General features: G+C 38.5%; 1 protein-coding gene across 2 annotated transcripts in view; it reads right to left on the minus strand.

Annotated features, from left to right (window-relative positions):
- The window catches only part of ITPRID1 (ITPR interacting domain containing 1), a 200,292-nt gene that overhangs the window by 127,842 nt on the left and 52,567 nt on the right, over positions 1-19,883 (minus strand). Inside the window, exons 3-5 of one of the 2 annotated variants that reach the window (XM_075826961.1) lie at positions 19,683-19,714; positions 12,539-12,589; positions 7,617-7,668 (exon numbers count right to left, since the gene is read on the minus strand). In XM_075826961.1, coding sequence (XP_075683076.1) covers positions 7,617-7,668; positions 12,539-12,589; positions 19,683-19,714 — 135 coding nt within the window. The remainder of the gene's footprint in view (positions 1-7,616; positions 7,669-12,538; positions 12,590-19,682; positions 19,715-19,883) is intronic. The other variant, XM_075826962.1, reaches the window with a different exon arrangement.

The raw sequence follows: 19,883 nt of genomic DNA on the forward strand, positions 1-19,883 counted from the left end.
CACACACACACTCGCTCACTCACTCACTCATTCACTGTGAATCCACAGACTAACATAATATAACTAGACATGGCGTCAGTCTTGTGACCACACACACTCACACTCACTGTGCATCCACAAGCTAACTGAATATGACTAGACATGGCACCAGTCCTGTGACCACACACACACACACACACACACACACACACAGACACACACACACACACACACACATACACACACACACTCACTCACTCACTCACTCACTGTGCATTCACAGGCTAACTGAATATGACTAGACATGGCACCAGTCCTGTGACCACACACACACACACACACACACACACTCACTGTGCCTTCACGGGCTAACTGAATATGACTAGGCATGGCACCAGTCCTTTGACCACACACAAACACACACACACTCACTGTGCATCCACAGGTTAACTGAATATGACACACACACACACACACACACACACACACATACACAAATGGTCACATGCTGTGTGGGTTGTGGATCACATGACCGACACCATCTTTAGTCCATTCAGTTATCCTGTGGGTGCATGTCTATGGACAAATCTGTGGGCTATACAATTTTTTATTTTTTTTAGACAGAGGCAACTGCACTGATATAAAAAAAAAAACGTATGTCAGCAGAATTTTAAATACATGTATATTAGAAATCTGTATGATTTACTATTTTATAAATAAATGAATAGAAACAATAAAAAGTGGACAACCCCTTTAACTGTTTAATAGACTTTGAGATTCTTAGCATCTCCGAGTTAACAGGATTAATCTATAGTATTATACTGTACCAAAATTGCTAATTATACTGTACCAAAATTGCTAAGGGCTGCATGCACATGAGGTTAAGAAGTTATTGGACTAGTAAGCACCAAAACAAAATCGTCTGCATACAGTCCCATTTGATGCATATACAAACCAACCAATAATCATGTAATCTCAGGATCCTGTCGAATCAAAGAAGCTAGCGATTCCAGTAATATTGTAATAATCACAGCTGATAGGAGGCCAACTTGGCGGGTTCCATTTTTAATCTGAAGTATCAGTGATGTTAAATCAGGTGACGTTAAACCAGGTAAACATCTCCCCACATAATCTCCTGAGGCTTGTAAAATAACACCTTTATTAAATATGGGCTACTACATCTTATAATATTCACTTGTTAGCCCTTTAGGGCCTGCCGCTTTATCTGATTTAAGTGAACTAATAGCCTTTTTAATCTCATCCCCTAAAATATCCCTATTGAGAAGTGCAAGGTCTTAGATAAAGACCTTCAGGAGATTCATACATTCCAAAACTTTCTTTACATCATCCAACGAAGGTTGAGCGATCAAACGATCATCTTTCAAATTATATATAGACGAAACAATGTTGAGCAACCACATCAACAATATATGATAATTGGAAAACTCTACCTATTGTAGGATGATTTATACAACAAAATCTCAACATTGCTTCTGCCCTATTCCCAGTATTATAAAAATTAACCTTCATCCTTTTTAAAGCGAATTCAAATTTGTATAGTTCAAGTGTGTGAACAGTAATTGTTGTTGAAGTTCCACCAATTTTCTACTAATCAGTTGGCTAGGGATCGCTTTATTTATATAATTCAAGTTCTGTATTGCTAACAAGTGAGTGTTTTTTCCATTCCCTGTTTTTTTCTCATATGAGGCTAATTTTGAGAAAAGACCCTGCATATATACTTTGTTGTAGCATCACAAAGTCATATCTGTTACCCCCCCAATTATGGTTACTCTTACAATGAGATTCTTAGGTTTCTTTCAAAGATGAATGGTGTGGTGGTAAATTAATTATATGTGTTAAGTCTACATTGACGATAAGATCACCCAGTATGTTCCCCTGAGATAGTGATCTTTATCAGTACATGGTCCGACAATGTATGTGTGTCAATACTCATACTAATATTAGTTTGAATATGAGAATCTGTCAAAATATAATCTATACTTGAATAAGAGTAAGTAAGTATAATCCCTCTCCCGTGGATGAAAATATCGCCATACTGTACATCATGCAGATTCTCATCTCTTAGCATTTGAAGTAGTTGAGGCCTTTCTTTTGTTAGACTTATTGTGGTTGAAGTCATTAGATTTAATTCACAGATAATCATATCATCTCACTTTGTTCATAATAAGGGATGAGCATTTTTTTGTGCCATTCATTATCTATTTGAATGCATTGACAAATCAGTTTGTTAGGTTTGAAAATTGCTTTTAGCTAATATTGGGCAAATTGATTTTCCCATTTTTATAGAACTATTGGCAAATTCATGAATTGGACTAAACAGCAAATTAGGCTCAACAACTTGCTTACATCTATTCACATTCTACCACTGGCCAACCCTTCCTTTAATAGGATTGGAATAAGTACACTTGATGCCATTCAAGGCTAACATGGGGTTCCAAGTCAGGAAAGAGCATTCTTATTACCTAATGACCTTGACCATGATTCTGGTGAAGGCCATGCTCTACTGGCATATGGTAAGGAGATCCACTCACCCAAAGTCAGGTCTAATATCAAGGAACAAAGTTTCAAGCTATTACTGCTAGGAAAAAGTAAAACTAGAATACAATGTTCAGGTAAAGAGAAGACAGCGCGCAGTCCCTGGTTCAATATTTCACATACCAGTCAACTAATTTGGAAATGTCTCACCATGTAAGTAAGAAATAATCCTTAGGCTCTTTAGAGCTTACTTTGTATTAATGGTGTTTCAGTTAAAGGAACGGTAGGAAAATAATTAAGTGATGAATGTTTGTACTTTTGGACACTGGAAAATGGAAATCTCCTGAGCAAGCTAGGCTGTACAAAATATAAATATAAGACACTTACGTAGATGTGACTTGTGACTGTCAGTTACCACAGTCGTTCTTTCTGGAAATATCCTAATAGGGGAATACTGTGTCTTTATAGACAGCAAAGTACACTAGTAAAGACTGAATACTTGGCCATGCAGGGATGTGATAGAAGATGTTGCTATGGAAGAATATACTGTAATAACAAATAGCATTGATATCAAATGCGTGAATTTGAATTGCTCTCTATAAAGCTCTGTGTTTGGATACAAAGTTTCTTAAAGGGGATTATCAGTTAAAATACAAATATATATATATCTATATATATATATATATAATTTTTTTTTCTTTGTTTTTAAAAGCATTATAATATACTGATCTAGTCATTACTTTAAAAAGTTGCACTTGTTGAATGAAAACTGTGCACAGTGGCCAATTCTACTTTGTTCCAGCCATAATAAAGCTATATTGACACCCTGTTTGGAGTTTACGTTCCAAATGGTCCCTGTCAAAAATATGGCCAGGTGTATGAAGCTGTTTGCCTGTGCAGTTGCATATCTCTGCCATTGACTGCAATTAAAACATGTGAATTGCATGGTAATCAAATTTTTTATATAGTTGTAGTGAAAAGTATAGATCATAGTCAAGTATAACTTCAAGACATCAGGTCTGATGTTTCAGAAGGATCGTGGTGTTACAGATGGGGACATAAGGATTAGGTGAAGAAGATGATAGCAGAATCAGAAGGTCATTTTTATAAAGATATATGAGATATACAGAGAGCATTTGAGCATACACAGCGAAAAGAGACTCACTAGTGTTTAGGTGAGCAGGAGAAATGTGCTGGAAGTATGTATATAATTGGGTGTCATAAGCATAAAGATGATACTGGAAACAAAATCTGCTGAAAACCCAATAGATGGAGAGGGAGAAAGGAGATAGTGTCATATGGGTAGAACAGATCTAATTTGCCAACATTAGCCCATAAGGTAGTTTTATACCCTGTGCCACTGTCCCACTAACTGGTAACCTGAAGTGCCAGGAAGGAGGCCGGAGGAAACAAACTCTAATCCATGACTCCTTAGTGACGGGGCTAGTTGTGACCCCTCTGTGGCCCCTCGCAAGTTTACTAAATGAGTCACAAAATGAGGCACTACCTACGATTTTTAGCATGGGTGACATCATCTATTATCAAGCTTGCCCCTTCCTCCTGTTGACTGCCACCACTAGATAGTATTACGTTTGCACAAATGCACTCTTTTTGTAGCATGCCCTAATATAAAAGGGTTTGTCACAATCCATTTCAAATGCCTTTGATAAAAATCTTAACTAAAATAATAATGATTTTATATATATATATATATATATATATATATATATATATATATATATATACATATATATATATATATATATGTATATATATATACACATATATATGTGTATATATACAGTGAAGGAAATAAGTATTTGATCCCTTGCTGATTTTGTAAGTTTGCCCACTGTCAAAGACATGAACAGTCTAGAATTTTTAGGCTAGGTTAATTTTACCAGTGAGAGATAGATTATATTAAAAAAAAAAACTGAAAATCACATAGTCAAAATGATATATATTTATTTGCATTGTGCACAGAGAAATAAGTATTTGATCCCTTTGGCAAACAAGACTTAATACTTGGTGGCAAAACCCTTGTTGGCAAGCACAGCAGTCAGACGTTTTTTGTAGTTGATGGTGAGGTTTGCACACATGTTAGATGGAATTTTGGCCCACTCCTCTTTGCAGATCATCTGTAAATCATTAAGATTTTGAGGCTGTCGCTTGGCAACTTGGATCTTCAGCTCCCTCCATAAGTTTTCGATCGGGATTAAGGTCTGGAGACTGGCTAGGCCACTCCATGACCTTAATGTGCTTCTTTTTGAGCCACTCCTTTGTTGCCTTGGCTGTATGTTTCGGTTCATTGTCGTGTTGGAAGACCCAGCCATGAGCCATTTTTAATGTCCTGGTGGAGGGAAGGAGGTTGTCACTCAGGATTTGACGGTACATGGCTCCATCCATTCTCCCATTGATGCAGTGAAGTAATCCTGTGCCCTTAGCAGAGAAACACCCCCAAAACATAATGTTTCCACCTCCATGCTTGACAGTGGGGACGGTGTTCTTTGGGTTATAGGCAGCATTTCTCTTCCTCAAAACACGGTGAGTTGAGTTAATGCCAAAGAGCTCAATTTTAATCTCATCTGACCACAGCACCTTCTCCCAATCACTCTCAGAATCATCCAGATGTTCATTTGCAAACTTCAGACGGGCCTGTACATGTGCCTTCTTGAGCAGGGGGACCTTGCGGGCACTGCAGGATTTTAATCCAATACAGCGTAATGTGTTACCAATAGTTTTCTTAGTGACTGTGGTCCCAGCTGCCTTGAGATCATTAAGAAGTTCCCCCCGTGTAGTTTTCGGCTGAGCTCTCACCTTCCTCAGGATCAAGGATACCCCACGAGGTGAGATTTTGCATGGAGCCCCAGATCGATGTCGATTGACAGTCATTTTGTATGTCTTCCATTTTCTTACTATTGCACCAACAGTTGTCTCCTTCTCACCCAGCGTCTTACTTATGGTTTTGTAGCCCATTCCAGCCTTGTGCAGGTCTATGATCTTGTCCCTGACATCCTTAGAAAGCTCTTTGGTCTTGCCCATGTTGTAGAGGTTAGAGTCAGACTGATTAATTGAGTCTGTGGACAGGAGTCTTTTATACAGGTGACCATTTAAGACAGCTGTCTTTAATGCAGGCACCAAGTTGATTTGGAGCGTGTAACTGGTCTGGAGGAGGCTGAACTCTTAATGGTTGGTAGGGGATCAAATACTTATTTCTCCGTGCACAATGCAAATAAATATAGATAATTTTGACTATGTGATTTATTTTTATTTTTTTATATATATATAATCTATCTCTCCCTGGTCAAATTAACCTAGCCTAAAAATTCTAGACTGTTCATGACTTTGACAGTGGGCAAACTTACAAAATCAGCAAGGGATCAAATTCTTATCTCCTTCACTGTATATATATATGTATATGTATATATATATATATATATATATATATATACATACAGTTAGGGCTAGAATTATTTGGACAGTGACACAGGATTTGGCATTTTAGCTGTTTACCAAAACATATTGAATATTCAGTTGTATAATCAATATGGGCTTAAAGTGCAGACTCTCAGCTTTAATTTGAGGGTATTCACATCCTAATTTGAGAAAGGGTTTAGAAATTACAACTCTTTAATGTGTAGCTGCCTCTTTTTCAAGGGACCCAAGGTAATTGGACAATTATCTCAAAAGCTATTTAATGGGCTGCATGGGCTATTCCCTCATTAATCCATCATCAATTAAGCAGGTACAAGGTCTGGAGTTGATTCCAGCTGTGGAATTTGCATTTGGAAGCTGTTGCTGTGAACCCACAACATGAGGTCAAAGGGGCTTTCAATGCAAGTGAAACAGACTATTGTTAGGCTAAAAAAACATGAAGAAATCCATCAGAGAGATAGCACAAAAGTTAGGAGTGGCCAAATCAACAGTTAGGTACATTCTTTTTAAAAAAAAGTGCACTGGTGATCTCGTGAACTCGAAAAGGCCTGTACGTCCACGGAAGACAACAGTGGTGGATGATCGCAGAATACTTTACATGGTGAAGAAAAACCCCTTCGCAACATCTACCCAAGTGAAGAACATTCACCTGGAAGTAGGTGTATCAGCATTTAAGTCTAGCATAAAGAGAAGACTTCATGAGAGTAAATACAGACGGTTCACCACAAGGTGCAAACCATTAATCAGCCTCAAAAATCGAAAAGCCAGATTAGACTTTGCCAAACAACATGTAAAGAAGCCAGCCCAGTTCTGGAACAGCATTCTCTGGACAGATGAAACTAAGATCAACCTGTACCTGAATAATGGGAGGAAGAAAGTATGAAGAAGGCTTGGAACGGCTCACTATCCAGAGCACACCGCATCCTCTGTAAAACATGGTGGAGGCAGTGTGATGGCATGGGCATGCATGGCTGCCAAAGGCAGTGTTTATTGATGATGTGACTGAAGGCAGAAGCAGCCGGATGAATTCTGAAGTGTTCAGGGATATACTTTCTACTCAGATTCAACCAAATGCAGCAAGGTTGATTGGACGTCGCTTCACAGTACAGATGGACAATGACCCAAAACATACTGCGAAAGCAACCCCGGAGTTTTGTAAAGCAAAGAAGTGGAATATTCTGCAATGGCCAAGTCAATCACCAGATCTCAACCCGATGGAGCATGCATTTCACTTGCTTAAGACAAACCTTAAGGCAGAAAGACCCACAAACCAGAAACAACTGAAGACAGCTGCAGTAAAGGCCTGGCAAAGCATCACAAAGGAGGAAACCCAGCGTTTGGTTATGTCCATGGGTTCCAGACTTCAGGCAGTCATTGCCTGCAAAGCATTCTCTACAAAGTATTTAAAAAAAACTTTTGATTTATGGTAATGTTAATTTGTCCAATTACTTTTGAGCCCCTGAAATGAGGAGGCTGTGTAGAAAATGCTTGCAATTCCTAAACGTTTCACAGGATATTTTTGTTCAACTCCTTGAATTACACCTGAAAGTCTACACTTCAATTGCATCTCAGTTGTTTCATTTCAAATCCAATGTGGTGGCATGCAGAGTCCAAATCATGAAGATCGTGTCACTGTCCAAATAATTCTGGACCTAACTGTATATATGTGTGTATATTAATATATCATTGAAAATAATATACCTTACCTCATATAGTCTTTCACAGACAACTTAATCATCCCCATTCTGCATATGGAACCTGTTGAGGAAGACCAGGAGAGAAACAAATATAAATCTTTATAAATAAACAAATTATTTAATTTTACACTTTACCCTTTACTGTGAGAGAGAGAGAGAGAGAGAGAGGGAGAGAGTGTATATAAGTAGATAGACACACTCTCTCTCTCTCTCTTTATATATATATATATATATATATATATATATACATATATATATATATATATATATATATATACACACACTATCTACAGATAGATAGATAGATAGATAGATAGATAGATAGATAGATAGATAGATAGATAGATAGATAGATAGATAGATAGATAGATAGATAGATAGATAGATAGATAGATAGATAGATAGATAGATAGATAGATATAGTAGGTAGAAAAAAGCAGCACTTCAGAGAATTCAAGTATCACGGTGCTATGCGTCCTTGACCGTCATCCACACGGTCCTGAATTGGATACACAAACGAGGAAATAGACGCATCACTCCAAAAGTAGTTGCAAAGATAGTGGTTTATTCACCCATGTACAGAAATAGCTACGTTTCAGTCCTCTCAGCAGGACCTTTGTCAAGCCTTGACAAAGGTCCTGCTGAGAGGACTGAAACGTAGCTATTTCTGTACATGAGTGAATAAACCACTATCTTTGCAACTACTTTTGGAGTGCTGCGTCTATTTCCTCGTTTAGATAGATAGATAGATAGATAGATAGATAGATAGATAGATAGATAGATAGATAGATAGATAGATAGATAGATAGATAGATAGATAGATAGATAGATAGATAGATAGATAGATAGATAGATAGATGATAGATAGATAGATAGATAGATAGATAGATAGATAGATAGATAGATAGATAGATAGATAGATAGATAGATAGATGATAAATAGATAGATGGATAGATAGATAGATAGATAGATAGATAGATAGATAGATAGATAGATATGGTATATAATATCATATTATGGATTTCTTTCACCTGTCAGTGGTTTTAAAGTTGACTGAACGGTGTATATATACAGTGAAGGAAATAAGTATTTGATCCCTTGCTGATTTGTAAGTTTGCCCACTGTCAAAGACATGAACAGTCTAGAATTTTTAGGATAGGTTAATTTTACCAGTGAGAGATAGATTATATTTTAAAAAAAACAGAAAATCACATTGTCAAAATTATATATATTTATTTGCATTGTGCACAGAGAAATAAGTATTTGATCCCTTTGGCAAACAAGACTTAATACTTGGTGGCAAAACCCTTGTTGGCAAGCACAGCAGTCAGACGTTTTTTGTAGTTGATGATGAGGTTTGCACACATGTTAGATGGAATTTTGGCCCACTCCTCTTTGCAGATCATCTGCAAATCATTAAGATTTCGAGGCTGTCGCTTGGCAACTCGGATCTTTAGCTCCCTCCATAAGTTTTCGATGGGATTAAGGTCTGGAGACTGGCTAGGCCACTCCATGACCTTAATGTGCTTCTTTTTGAGCCACTCCTTTGTTGCCTTGGCTATATGTTTCGGGTCATTGTCGTGCTGGAAGACCCAGCCACGAGCCATTTTTAATATCCTGGTGGAGGGAAGGAGGTTGTCACTCAGGATTTAACGGTACATGGCTCCATTTATTCTCCCATTGATGCGGTGAAGTAGTCCTGTGCCCTTAGCAGAGAAACACCCCCAAAACATAATGTTTCCACCTCCATGCTTGACAGTGGGGACGGTGTTCTTTGGGTCATAGGCAGCATTTCTCTTCCTCCAAACACGGCGAGTTGAGTTAATGCCAAAGAGCTCAATTTTAGTCTCATCTGACCACAGCACCTTCTCCCAATCACTCTCAGAATCATCCAGATGTTCATTTGCAAACTTCAGACGGGCCTGTACATGTGCCTTCTTGAGCAGGGGGACCTTGCGGGCACTGCAGGATTTTAATCCATTACGGCGTAATGTGTTACCAATGGTTGTCTTGGTGACTGTGGTCCCAGCTGCCTTGAAATCATTAACAAGTGCCCCCCGTGTAGTTTTCGGCTGAGCTCTCACCTTCCTCAGGATCAGGGATACCCCACGAGGTGAGATTTTTCATGGAGCCCCAGATCGATGTCGATTGACAGTCATTTTGTATGTCTTCCATTTTCTTACTATTGCACCAACAGTTGTCTCCTTCTCACCCAGCGTCTTACTTATGGTTTTGTTGCCCATTCCAGCCTTGTGCAGGTCTATGATCTTGTCCCTGACATCCTTAGAAAGCTCTTTGGTCTTGCCCATGTTGTAGAGGTTAGAGTCAGACTGATTAATTGAGTCTGTGGACAGGAGTCTTTTATACAGGTGACCATGTAAGACAGCTGTCTTTAATGCAGGCACCAAGTTGATTTGGAGCGTGTAACTGGTCTGGAGGAGGCTGAACTCTTAATGGTTGGTAGGGGATCAAATACTTATTTCTCTGTGCACAATGCAAATAAATATATATAATTTTGACAATGTGATTTTGTTTTTTTATATAATCTATCTCTCACTGGTAAAATTAACCTAACCTAAAAATTCTAGACTGTTCATGACTTTGACAGTGGGCAAACTTACAAAATCAGCAAGGGATCAAATACTTATTTCCTTCACTGTATGTATATGTATGTGATTTTGTAGAAATCTATTTATTCACACTTCGTTATTGCCCTACGTTTGACATATATGCGTTGAGGAAGTTTTGACCGTATATATTGAACATATACATAGGGCCGCATTCACACAGCGTACACAAGAAGAGCGTCCTTTTAGCATACGCCAGGCCAGTTTGCATCGGCATACCTTTTCTATTTTTCTGTTTTAAATAACATAGCAGTCTACGCTGCATTCCATAATGATGAATGCAGTAAAAAAAAACATATACCACGCAGTATTCATTTTTTTTATTATGGGGTCCTTTGGGAGACGTATGTCATTGTATGTCTATACATTAGCATGCAGTTGATCTGAGGTGTACGTCAGGAAAGGCAATGACGAAGTGTGAAAAAAAGCCTCAGCGCAAAAAAGGAACTAATCATGCTTTTATGTTTTAAAGAGGACCTGTTACCTCTCCTGGCATGTCTATTTTAGTAAATACTAGTATTTCCCATAAAATAACAATGACAGAGCACCTTTTCATAGAACTTTGTGTTGTGCCTTTCTCCAGTTATTTCTGCTGAAAATGTATGAATAAATTGACAACTGGGTGTTTTCATTCCTCTTGTCAAAAAGGCGTGTCCCTGCACAGTATGAGACTGTGAGCACTGATTGGACAGTGTTAGACAGTGTAGGGACACGCCTCCAGCTAGTAACACCCAGTTGTCAATTTATTCATTCATTTCTAGGAAGAAAAACAGCACAATGTAGTGTTCTAAGAAAAGATGCTCCAGAATTGTTATATTATGGGGAATACAAGTATATATATTAAAACAGAAATCTCAGGAGAGCTGATAGGTCCTCTTTAAGTTGGCCTTGTTGAATCACATCCGTCACAACCACCTGTAAACAGGCAAGATATAATGTGGTAAACAGCCCCACAGATTCCCAGCCAGTCTCCCACGTTGCTACTCGCGAGGCCTTAAGCTGTGTAATTTCTGCGATCTAACGAGAGCAGGCACATTCAGCTTAGAACGGCCATTGACAATGTATAGATAATGTGGCCGTGACATGATGAAATTATGCAGCCCTTACGTTTTTGTATGAGTGACAAATAAAAACAAGGCGTTTGACCCCCTTCTATGGCCAACACGCATCACCGTATGTTCCTAGTTAACTGCTACTAGTGTCTCTACATCAATGCTCTGTCACCGTCACTCTAATATCTAACAGGCTAATCAGAAAGGCATTGCAGGCCTAGAGTACCGCTCTGTGAACTTAAAGAGGCTCTGTCACCAGATTATAAGTGCCCTGTCTCCTACATAATCTGATTGGCGCTGTAATGTACAGGGTGGGCCATTTATATGGATACACCTAAATAAAATGGGAATGGTTGGTGATATTAACTTCCTGTTTGTGGCACATTAGTATATGGGAGGGGGGAAATTTTTCAAGCTGGGTGTTGACCATGGCGGCCATTTTGAAGTTGGACATTTTGTATCCAACTTTAGTTTTTTCAATGGGAAGAGGGTCATGTGACACATCAAACTTATCGAGAATTTCACAAGAAAAACAATGGTGTGCTTGGTTTTAACGTTACTTTATTCTTTCATGAGTTATTTACAAGTATCTGACCACTTATAAAATGTGTTCAAAGTGCTGCCCATTGTGTTGGATTGTCAATGCAACCCTCTTCTCCCACTCTTCACACACTGATAGCAACACCGCAGAAGAAATGCCTCTGACCCCCTTAGACTTTTATCTTTGGGGTCATCTGAAGGCAATTGTCTATGCTGTGAAGATACGAGATGTGCAGCAACTGAAACTACGGATACTGGAAGCCTGTGCTAGCATTTATTCTGCGGTGTTGCTATCAGTGTGGCCCACCCTGTAGATAACAGAAGTGTTTTTTTTTTTTTTTAAAACAATCATTTTTGAGCAAGTTATGAGCTAGTTTAGATTTATGCTAATGAGTTTCTCAATGGACAACTGGGCGTGTTTTTACTTTTTACCAACTGGGCGTTGTGAAGAGAAGTGTATGAGGTTGACCAATCAGTGACCAATCAGCATCATACACTTCTCATCGTTCCAGCCCAGCTGGTTTCACTGCACAATCACACTGTGCTGTGGATCATGCTGGGCTGGAACAATGAGAAGTGTATGATGCTGATTGGTCACTGATCTTTAACCTTATTTAGTGTAGAGCAGGACGACGTAAGGAAAATTGTAAATGCAGAACACTGTATATCAGGTAATTACAAATGGTCAGTAGATTTTCTAATCCCTCTTACCTTCGATAGATACAGGGGAGTTATCGTTGTCATTGTTTGGCATGTTTAGGTCTGAAATGAATATAAAATTAAACAAAATATGTTTTATAAGGTTTTGTGCATTTAAATGTTTTAAGCATTTTGGCTCTGTTCTAGAGATTAACAAATTGATCCTTTATGAATAGAATTCCTTGAAAATTTTCCAAAAGATTTGCAATCTGAAACTTTTGGGATTGGTCCCGCACGAATCGTTCAAAATGGCAGCCTCCATTTTACAGATCAGAAGAAGACAAAAAGACAGAGAAGGATCACATGACCTCTGGCGGTGGCCCGGCAGGTTTCCCCATAATGCCTTGCAGGGAGCCCTCCCTCTAGCACAGCCCATCATGAGGGGTATAGGTGTAATTCACTGATGACTCAGTGGATGACAGTTATATGAGTCATAGCCACTATAAACAGCCCAAACAGGAAATGCTGCTGCAGATAGATAGTGAATTAGTGTCAGTGAGTTTGTTTTATATTGAGGAGAAGAGAATAGATCGAATTACAATAATTTGATAGAGAGATCGATTTTTGACTGAGATAAAAGTCAGTAAGTCATTCAGTGTCAGTGTGTTAGTCAAACAGGCAGCAATTGCTGTGAGTGAGTGCTGCTGCAGCTGTACAAGCAAATCACCAATCTTTATGACATAAATCACAAATCTTCTTCAATAATTTTAATCCGGGTGCTGATAGCGTGCCACTGCCTTCTGAAACAGATGTCATGGAAGTTTTTCCTATATCTAATAGTGCCACCAAAAATTGGCGTATTGTTCTGCATCAACCATTTATACAGTAACAACCAAATATGCAACTCAGCTCTCTACTCACTGAAATATCTCAACAAGGAGATGAACAACCGGAGCAGGTAAAAAAGAGGTGAAATCCTCAACACCACAAAAAAAAAATGATAGTTTTTTACTGCTCAGACGGTTGTAGATGTGCAGTCTGAAGTGTCCATCAAGGGTTTGACCTTCCCCCAGCTAGCATGCAGAAAAAACTATCCAAATTTCCACTTGTGTGTATATCTCGCTGGTACTTGTTGTTCCACACAGAAGTAAAACTGCAGAAATGCAACTGCTTGCTGTGTTTATCCTCGTACGTGATGTTCTAAATCTCCAACAAGGGAGAAAAAGGAGATAGTGCACTACCTTTTGGAAACTGCAAATTCCACGACTTTATTCCATACTTACAAAAATGGATATAGATAAAAGCATAAGATAAGCTCTTGTAACACGCCAAATAATGCAACCCGACCCTGGGTTTCGCCCTTCTGGCTACCTCTGGAATTAAATAACGTCAAGCCTGTTGCTGCTCCCCAAAAAGGGATAATTTTTGGACGATTTTTTTTATTTTAAAAAGCATTAACCCCTTCCCGCACCTTGACGTAACTGCACGTCAATGTGTGCAGTAAGTTTGCGCACCTTGACGTGCAGTTACGTCTGTGCTTTGACAGTTAACCGCCGAGTGGCGCTTCACCGCAGCGGCGGTTAACTGTACAGGGTGTCTGCCCTGCATTCCCCGTTGCCGAACAGCGGCCCATCGCCGCTGATTTCGGCAGTTAACCCCTTCGATGCGGCGGTCGATTCCGATCGCCACATCGAAGGATTTTAGCGCCGATCGGCAGCCCACGTGAAATCACGGGGGCTGGCGATGGTACCCATGGCAACCGGACGCCAGACAATGGCTTCTGGGCTGCCATGTACAGAAGCCTATGAGGACCAGCCGGAGGCTAGTCGTCGTAGGCTTCCTGTCAGTGTGACTGTTACGTCACAATGACAGTTAGAATACATTACACTACGTAGGTAGTGTAATGTATTCCAGCAGCGATCAAAGCTGCAAGTCTAAGTGTCCCCTAGTGGGACAAGTGAAAAAAGTAAAAAAAAGAATAAAAATGTTTTAAAAAAAGTGTAAAAATAAAAGTTCTAAGTGACATAAACAAGAACTGCTTTTTTTTTCCTATAAGTCTTTTATTATAGGAAAAAAATGAACACGTAAAAAAAAAGTACACATATTGGGTATCACCGCGTTCATAACGACCCCAACTATAAAACTATAATATAATTTTTCCCGCACGGTGAACACCGCAAAAAAAATAAACGAAAAACAATGCGAGAATCACTATTTTTTGGTCACCATCCTTCCCAAAATATACAATAAAAAGTGATCAAAAAGTCGCATGTACGCCAAAATAGTACCGATACAAACTACAACCCGTCCCGCAAACAAACAAGCCCTTACACAGCTTTTTTGAGTGAAAAATAAAAAAGATATGGCTCTCAGAATATGGTGACTTAAAAAATAATTTATTTTCTAAATAAGTGATTTTATTGCGCAAACGCTGCAAAACATAAAAAAACCTATATACATATAGTATCGCTGTAATCGTACCGACCCGCAGAATAAAATATAATGGTCATTTATAGCCCAGGGTAAACGCCGTAAAAAATAAATAAAAATCATTGTCAGAATTGATGGTTTTTGGTCAACTGGCTTGCCGAAAAATGGAATAAAAAGTGATCAACAAAATCGCATGTACCCCAAAATGGTACCAATGAAAATTACAGATTGTCCCTCAACAAATAAGCCCTAACGCAGCTCCGGTGGTGAAAAAATAAAAAAAGTTCAGGCTCCCAGATTATGGCGATGCAAAATGTGCAGAGCGTTCCAAAAGAGGATAAGATTGGGCACCATTTATCAGTGTGACACTGGCCACATATCTGCGGATTATTATTTATTTACCCCATTATTATACCCTCTTATTATGCCCTGATGTACTCTGCCCAGCCTACATGTACCACTACATTATAAACTGAAATACCAGCAAAACGCCAAACAGAACTGCTACCAAGCAAAATCTGCGCTCCAAAAGCCAAATGCCGCTCCCTCCCTTCTGAGCCCTACAGCGTGCCTAAACAGCCGTTTACGTCCACCGATATGGCATCGCCATACCCGGGAGAACCCGGTTAATATTTTATGAGGTATTTGTGGCACAAACTGGGCTCAACATATAGTGCACTAAAATGGCACATCAGTGGAAAATTTTAATTTTTACTCTGCACCATCCCTTCGCGCACCATGACTTAATAGCATGTCGTGGTGTGTGGGGGGTGATATATGGAGCGTCTCACGTGCTGAGCCCGCGCCATACACTGCGGGTGTCAGCTGTGTATTACTAACGGACAGAAACAGCGATCACGCTGTTACAGGAGCCTGTAAAAATGACAATATACTGCAATACATTAGTATTGCAGTGTATTCTACCAGTGATCTAACGATTTTTTCTCTAAAGTAATGTAAAAAATAAAAAAAAATACACAAAATTGGTATTGCTGCGTCCGTAAAAGTCCAAGCTATTACAATATACCATTATTGAACTCGCATGGTGAACGCCGTGAAAAATAAAGAATTTTAAACGGCAAAATCGTAGTTTTTTGGTCACCTTGGCTCTACCAAAAAATGTAATAAAAAGTGCTCAAAAAGTCTTATGTACCAAAAAATGGTACCAATAAAAACGACAGCTCATCCCGCAAAAAATAAACCCTCACACCACTCTATTGATGGAAAAATAAAAAAAGTTGTGGCTCTCGGAATGCGGGGAGGAAAAACGAAAAAGAAAAAAGCGAAACATGGATCAGTTCGGAAAGGGTTACTTACTTTCTAATGAAAAAACATTTATGACCACATGTGAGGTATAGCCGTACTCGGGAGAATTTGCTTTACAAATGTTGGGGTGCATTTTCTCCTCTATCCTTTGTGAAAAAATGCAACATTTTAGTGGAAATAATGTTGATATTAATTTTCACGGCCTAATTCTAATAAATTCTGCAAAAGACGTGTGGGGCCTAAATGCTCACTATACCCCTAGATAGATTCCTTAAGTGGTGTAGTTTCCCAAATGGGGTTACTTTTGGGGGGCTTCCACTGTTTCGGTCTCTCAGTGGCTTTGCAAATTCGACATGACACCCAAAAACTATTCCAGCTAAATTTGAGCTCCAAAAGCCAAATAGCGCTCCTTCCCTTCTAAGCCCGGGTGTGGGTCCAAACAGCAGTTTATTACCACATATGGGGTATTTACGTAATCAGGAGAAATTGTTTTACAAATGTTGGGGTGCTTTTTCTCCTTTATTCCTTGTAAAAATTAAAAATGTCTAAGTTCTTACAGAAAAAAAGTAGATTTTTACCTTTACAGACTAAGTCCAATGAATTCAGCAAAACAACTGTGGGGTCAAAATGCTAACTTTACCCCTAGAAAAATTCCTTGAGGGGTGTAGTTTCCAAAATGGGGTCACTTTTGGGGGGTTTCCGCTGTTTTCATCCCTCCAGTGCATTGCAAACGCGACACGGCACTGAAACCTATTCCAGCAAAATCAGAAATCCAAAATCCAAATGGTGCTCCTTCTCTTCTGAGGCCTGCTGTGGGTCCAAACAGTTTATTACCACATATGGGGTATTACTATAATCGGAAGAAATTGCTTTACATATGTTGGGGTGTTTTTCTACTTTTATTCCTTGTAAAAATTTAAAATTTCTACGTTTTTTCACAAAAAAAGTAGATTTTCATCTTCACATACTAATTCAAATAAATTTAGCAAAAAAACTGTGGGTTCAAAATGCTAACTATACCCATAGATAAATTCCTTGAGGGGTATAGTTTCCAAAATGGGGTCACTTTTTGGGGGTCTTTACTGTTTTGGTACCACATGACCTATTCAAACCTGACATGGTGCCTAAAATATATTCTAGAAAAAGGAGGCCCCAAAATCCACTAGGTGCTCCTTTGCTTCTGAGGCTGTGTTTCAGTTCATTACCGCACTAGGACCACATGTGGGATATTTCTAAAAACTGCAGAATCTGGGCAATAAATATTGAGTTGCATTTCTTGGGTAAAACCTTCTGTGGTACAGAAAAAATGTATTACAAATAAATTTTCGAAAAAAATAATGAAATTTGTAAATTTCACCTCTACTTGCTTTAATTCCTGTGAAACGCCTAAAGGGTTAAAGCACTTTCTGAATGCTGTTTTGAATACTTTGAGGGGTGCCGTTTTCAAAATGGCGTGATTTATGGGGACTTTCTAATATATAAGGCCCTCAAAGCCACTTCAGATCTTAACTGGTCCCTGAAAAAATAGGCATTTGAAATTTTCTTGAAAATATGAGAAATTGCTGCTAAAGTTCTAAGCCTTGTAACGTCCTAGAAAAATAAAAGAATGTTCAAAAAATGATGCAAACATAAAGTAGACATATGGGAAATGTAAACTAGTAAGTATTTTGTGTGGTATTACTATCTGTCTTACAAGCAAATACATTTAAATTTAGAAAAATGCAAATTTTTGCTAATTTTCTCTAAATCTTTGTGTTTTTTACAAATAAGTATTGAATTTATCGACCAAATTTTTTCCCTATCATAAAGTACAATATGTCACGAGAAAAGAATCTCAGAATCACTTGGATAGGTAAAAGCATTCCGGAGTTATTACCACATAAAGTGACACATATCAGATTTGAAAAATCGGCTTCGTGCTGAAGGCCAAAACAGGCTCAGTCCTGAAGGGGTTAAAAAAAAGACAGTGCAGTGTGTTTTTAAACAGGCTGTCTGTTATCATTGGCTACTATCTGTTTACCCAAGCCCTGTATGTTGCTGTCACTTTGACATTGAAAGGGGTTGGATATATTCCTAAATGACCTCAGAGTATCATACACGACTTTTCAGGGCAATTGGGGCACTTTCAAATCAGGATGAATTTACTCTGACTAAATCGAATGTGTGGGAAATTTGCTCATCTCTACTCTGGATTTGCTGGTATCTGTTTGAAGACAGTTTCGGTATAGTTGTTATGGCTCCGTTTTAAACAGAAGTCATGATGCAGGCGTAAACATAAACTAATTTATGGTATATACAAATCATATTTTATTAATACTAATATGAATACAAATTATTATAATATTAATAATAAAAATAATAATACAAATAATTCTAATAATAATACATTGCAGTGGGACGTCATGAACAACACTATATTATCAAGATACAGTTTAGGAAGTGTGGAGTTCCCAGATCTTCCTATTATGGGAATTAAGATTTTTTTTATGAGTAGGTTATTATGAATTTTAATCTGTGACTGAGGTACTTTAATTTCCTGCATTACACATTACAGCATAGTTGCATTCAAAGAGTTTTCATATGATCCTACACCTTGTATATGTACCTGTAACTAAAGCAACAGTAGATTAGATTAACAATGCATGCTGTACATCTATCAATAACTGACATATGCAGCCATAATTTTGTTATTTGGCAGCTATATATAAGGGTCCTGTAATTCATTGTTATCACTAAAAAGGTAAGCTTAAAGTGCACCTCGAGTAATAACTGAAAAATCATATGTTGCAGTGCTTACAATAAGCTTTATTTTTGTAATGTAGTTTAATAGTGGAGTCCTTCTCCATTCTGAGTTACAGCTGTACAGACACCCATGCTGCTTACTCCTGTAACTGACTGTAATAGCCCCTTCACATCTGCGTTGAAGGCTCCATTAGCGTCCTCCGTCGCAGATCCGCCAGAAAATACTGAAAAGAATAGCACAGCAAGCTGCACTAATGTTTTGAGTATAACCACGGAGACACGTCCCATTGAAGTCCACGGGTTCCGTTGGCTGCTGCTGGTGCATTGGAACAGGTGATTCCGGTAAGTCGCTTGTTCTGTTCCCCTGAAGGAAAGCTGAATCCCCAGCAGTAGACAGATACCTGTACTCCGTCTCTTAGCCATCCGCAGCCAACAGCCTCACTGTGCTGCTCCTATTGTAATCAATAGGAGCTTTACAGCAGATACTTCCATCTTTCTCAGTTTTTTTCTGTATCTTTCTTAGTAAAAATGAGTGACTTGTACTACATTTAACTTCAGCATTATCTGATTGGTTTCCATGGGTTCCAGCGCACACAGTAATATGCAGTAACAGGTGGCTATGGATTATTTATCCAGCAATGTTTCCACGTACGCAAGTATCTATATTATTTACACAATTTCCTGTCTATAGTTTCCTATCACAGATAAAGACATTGATTGAACTAGACTTTTGTTTGCACATTAACTATCAATAAGTTTTACCTTCTTTTTATCTTACCTGCGTGTTTCGTGCTCTCCATACCAGGCGGGCTGCAAACAGAAAAAGTTTATTTTGATAAGGTTTTTGTCACTGTTGTACAATTCACTTTTGCTAAAGTTTGCTAAATTAGTTTTTTCATTTTTCCAACTAGCAGAATGCTGTGAAATACAAATATAACCATTGACCTGTAAAAAAAGGGATGCAAAGTGTTCTCCATGC

This window comes from Rhinoderma darwinii, chromosome 5, assembly GCF_050947455.1.
Source record: "Rhinoderma darwinii isolate aRhiDar2 chromosome 5, aRhiDar2.hap1, whole genome shotgun sequence".
In the NCBI taxonomy this organism is placed as follows: Eukaryota; Metazoa; Chordata; class Amphibia; order Anura; family Rhinodermatidae; genus Rhinoderma; species Rhinoderma darwinii.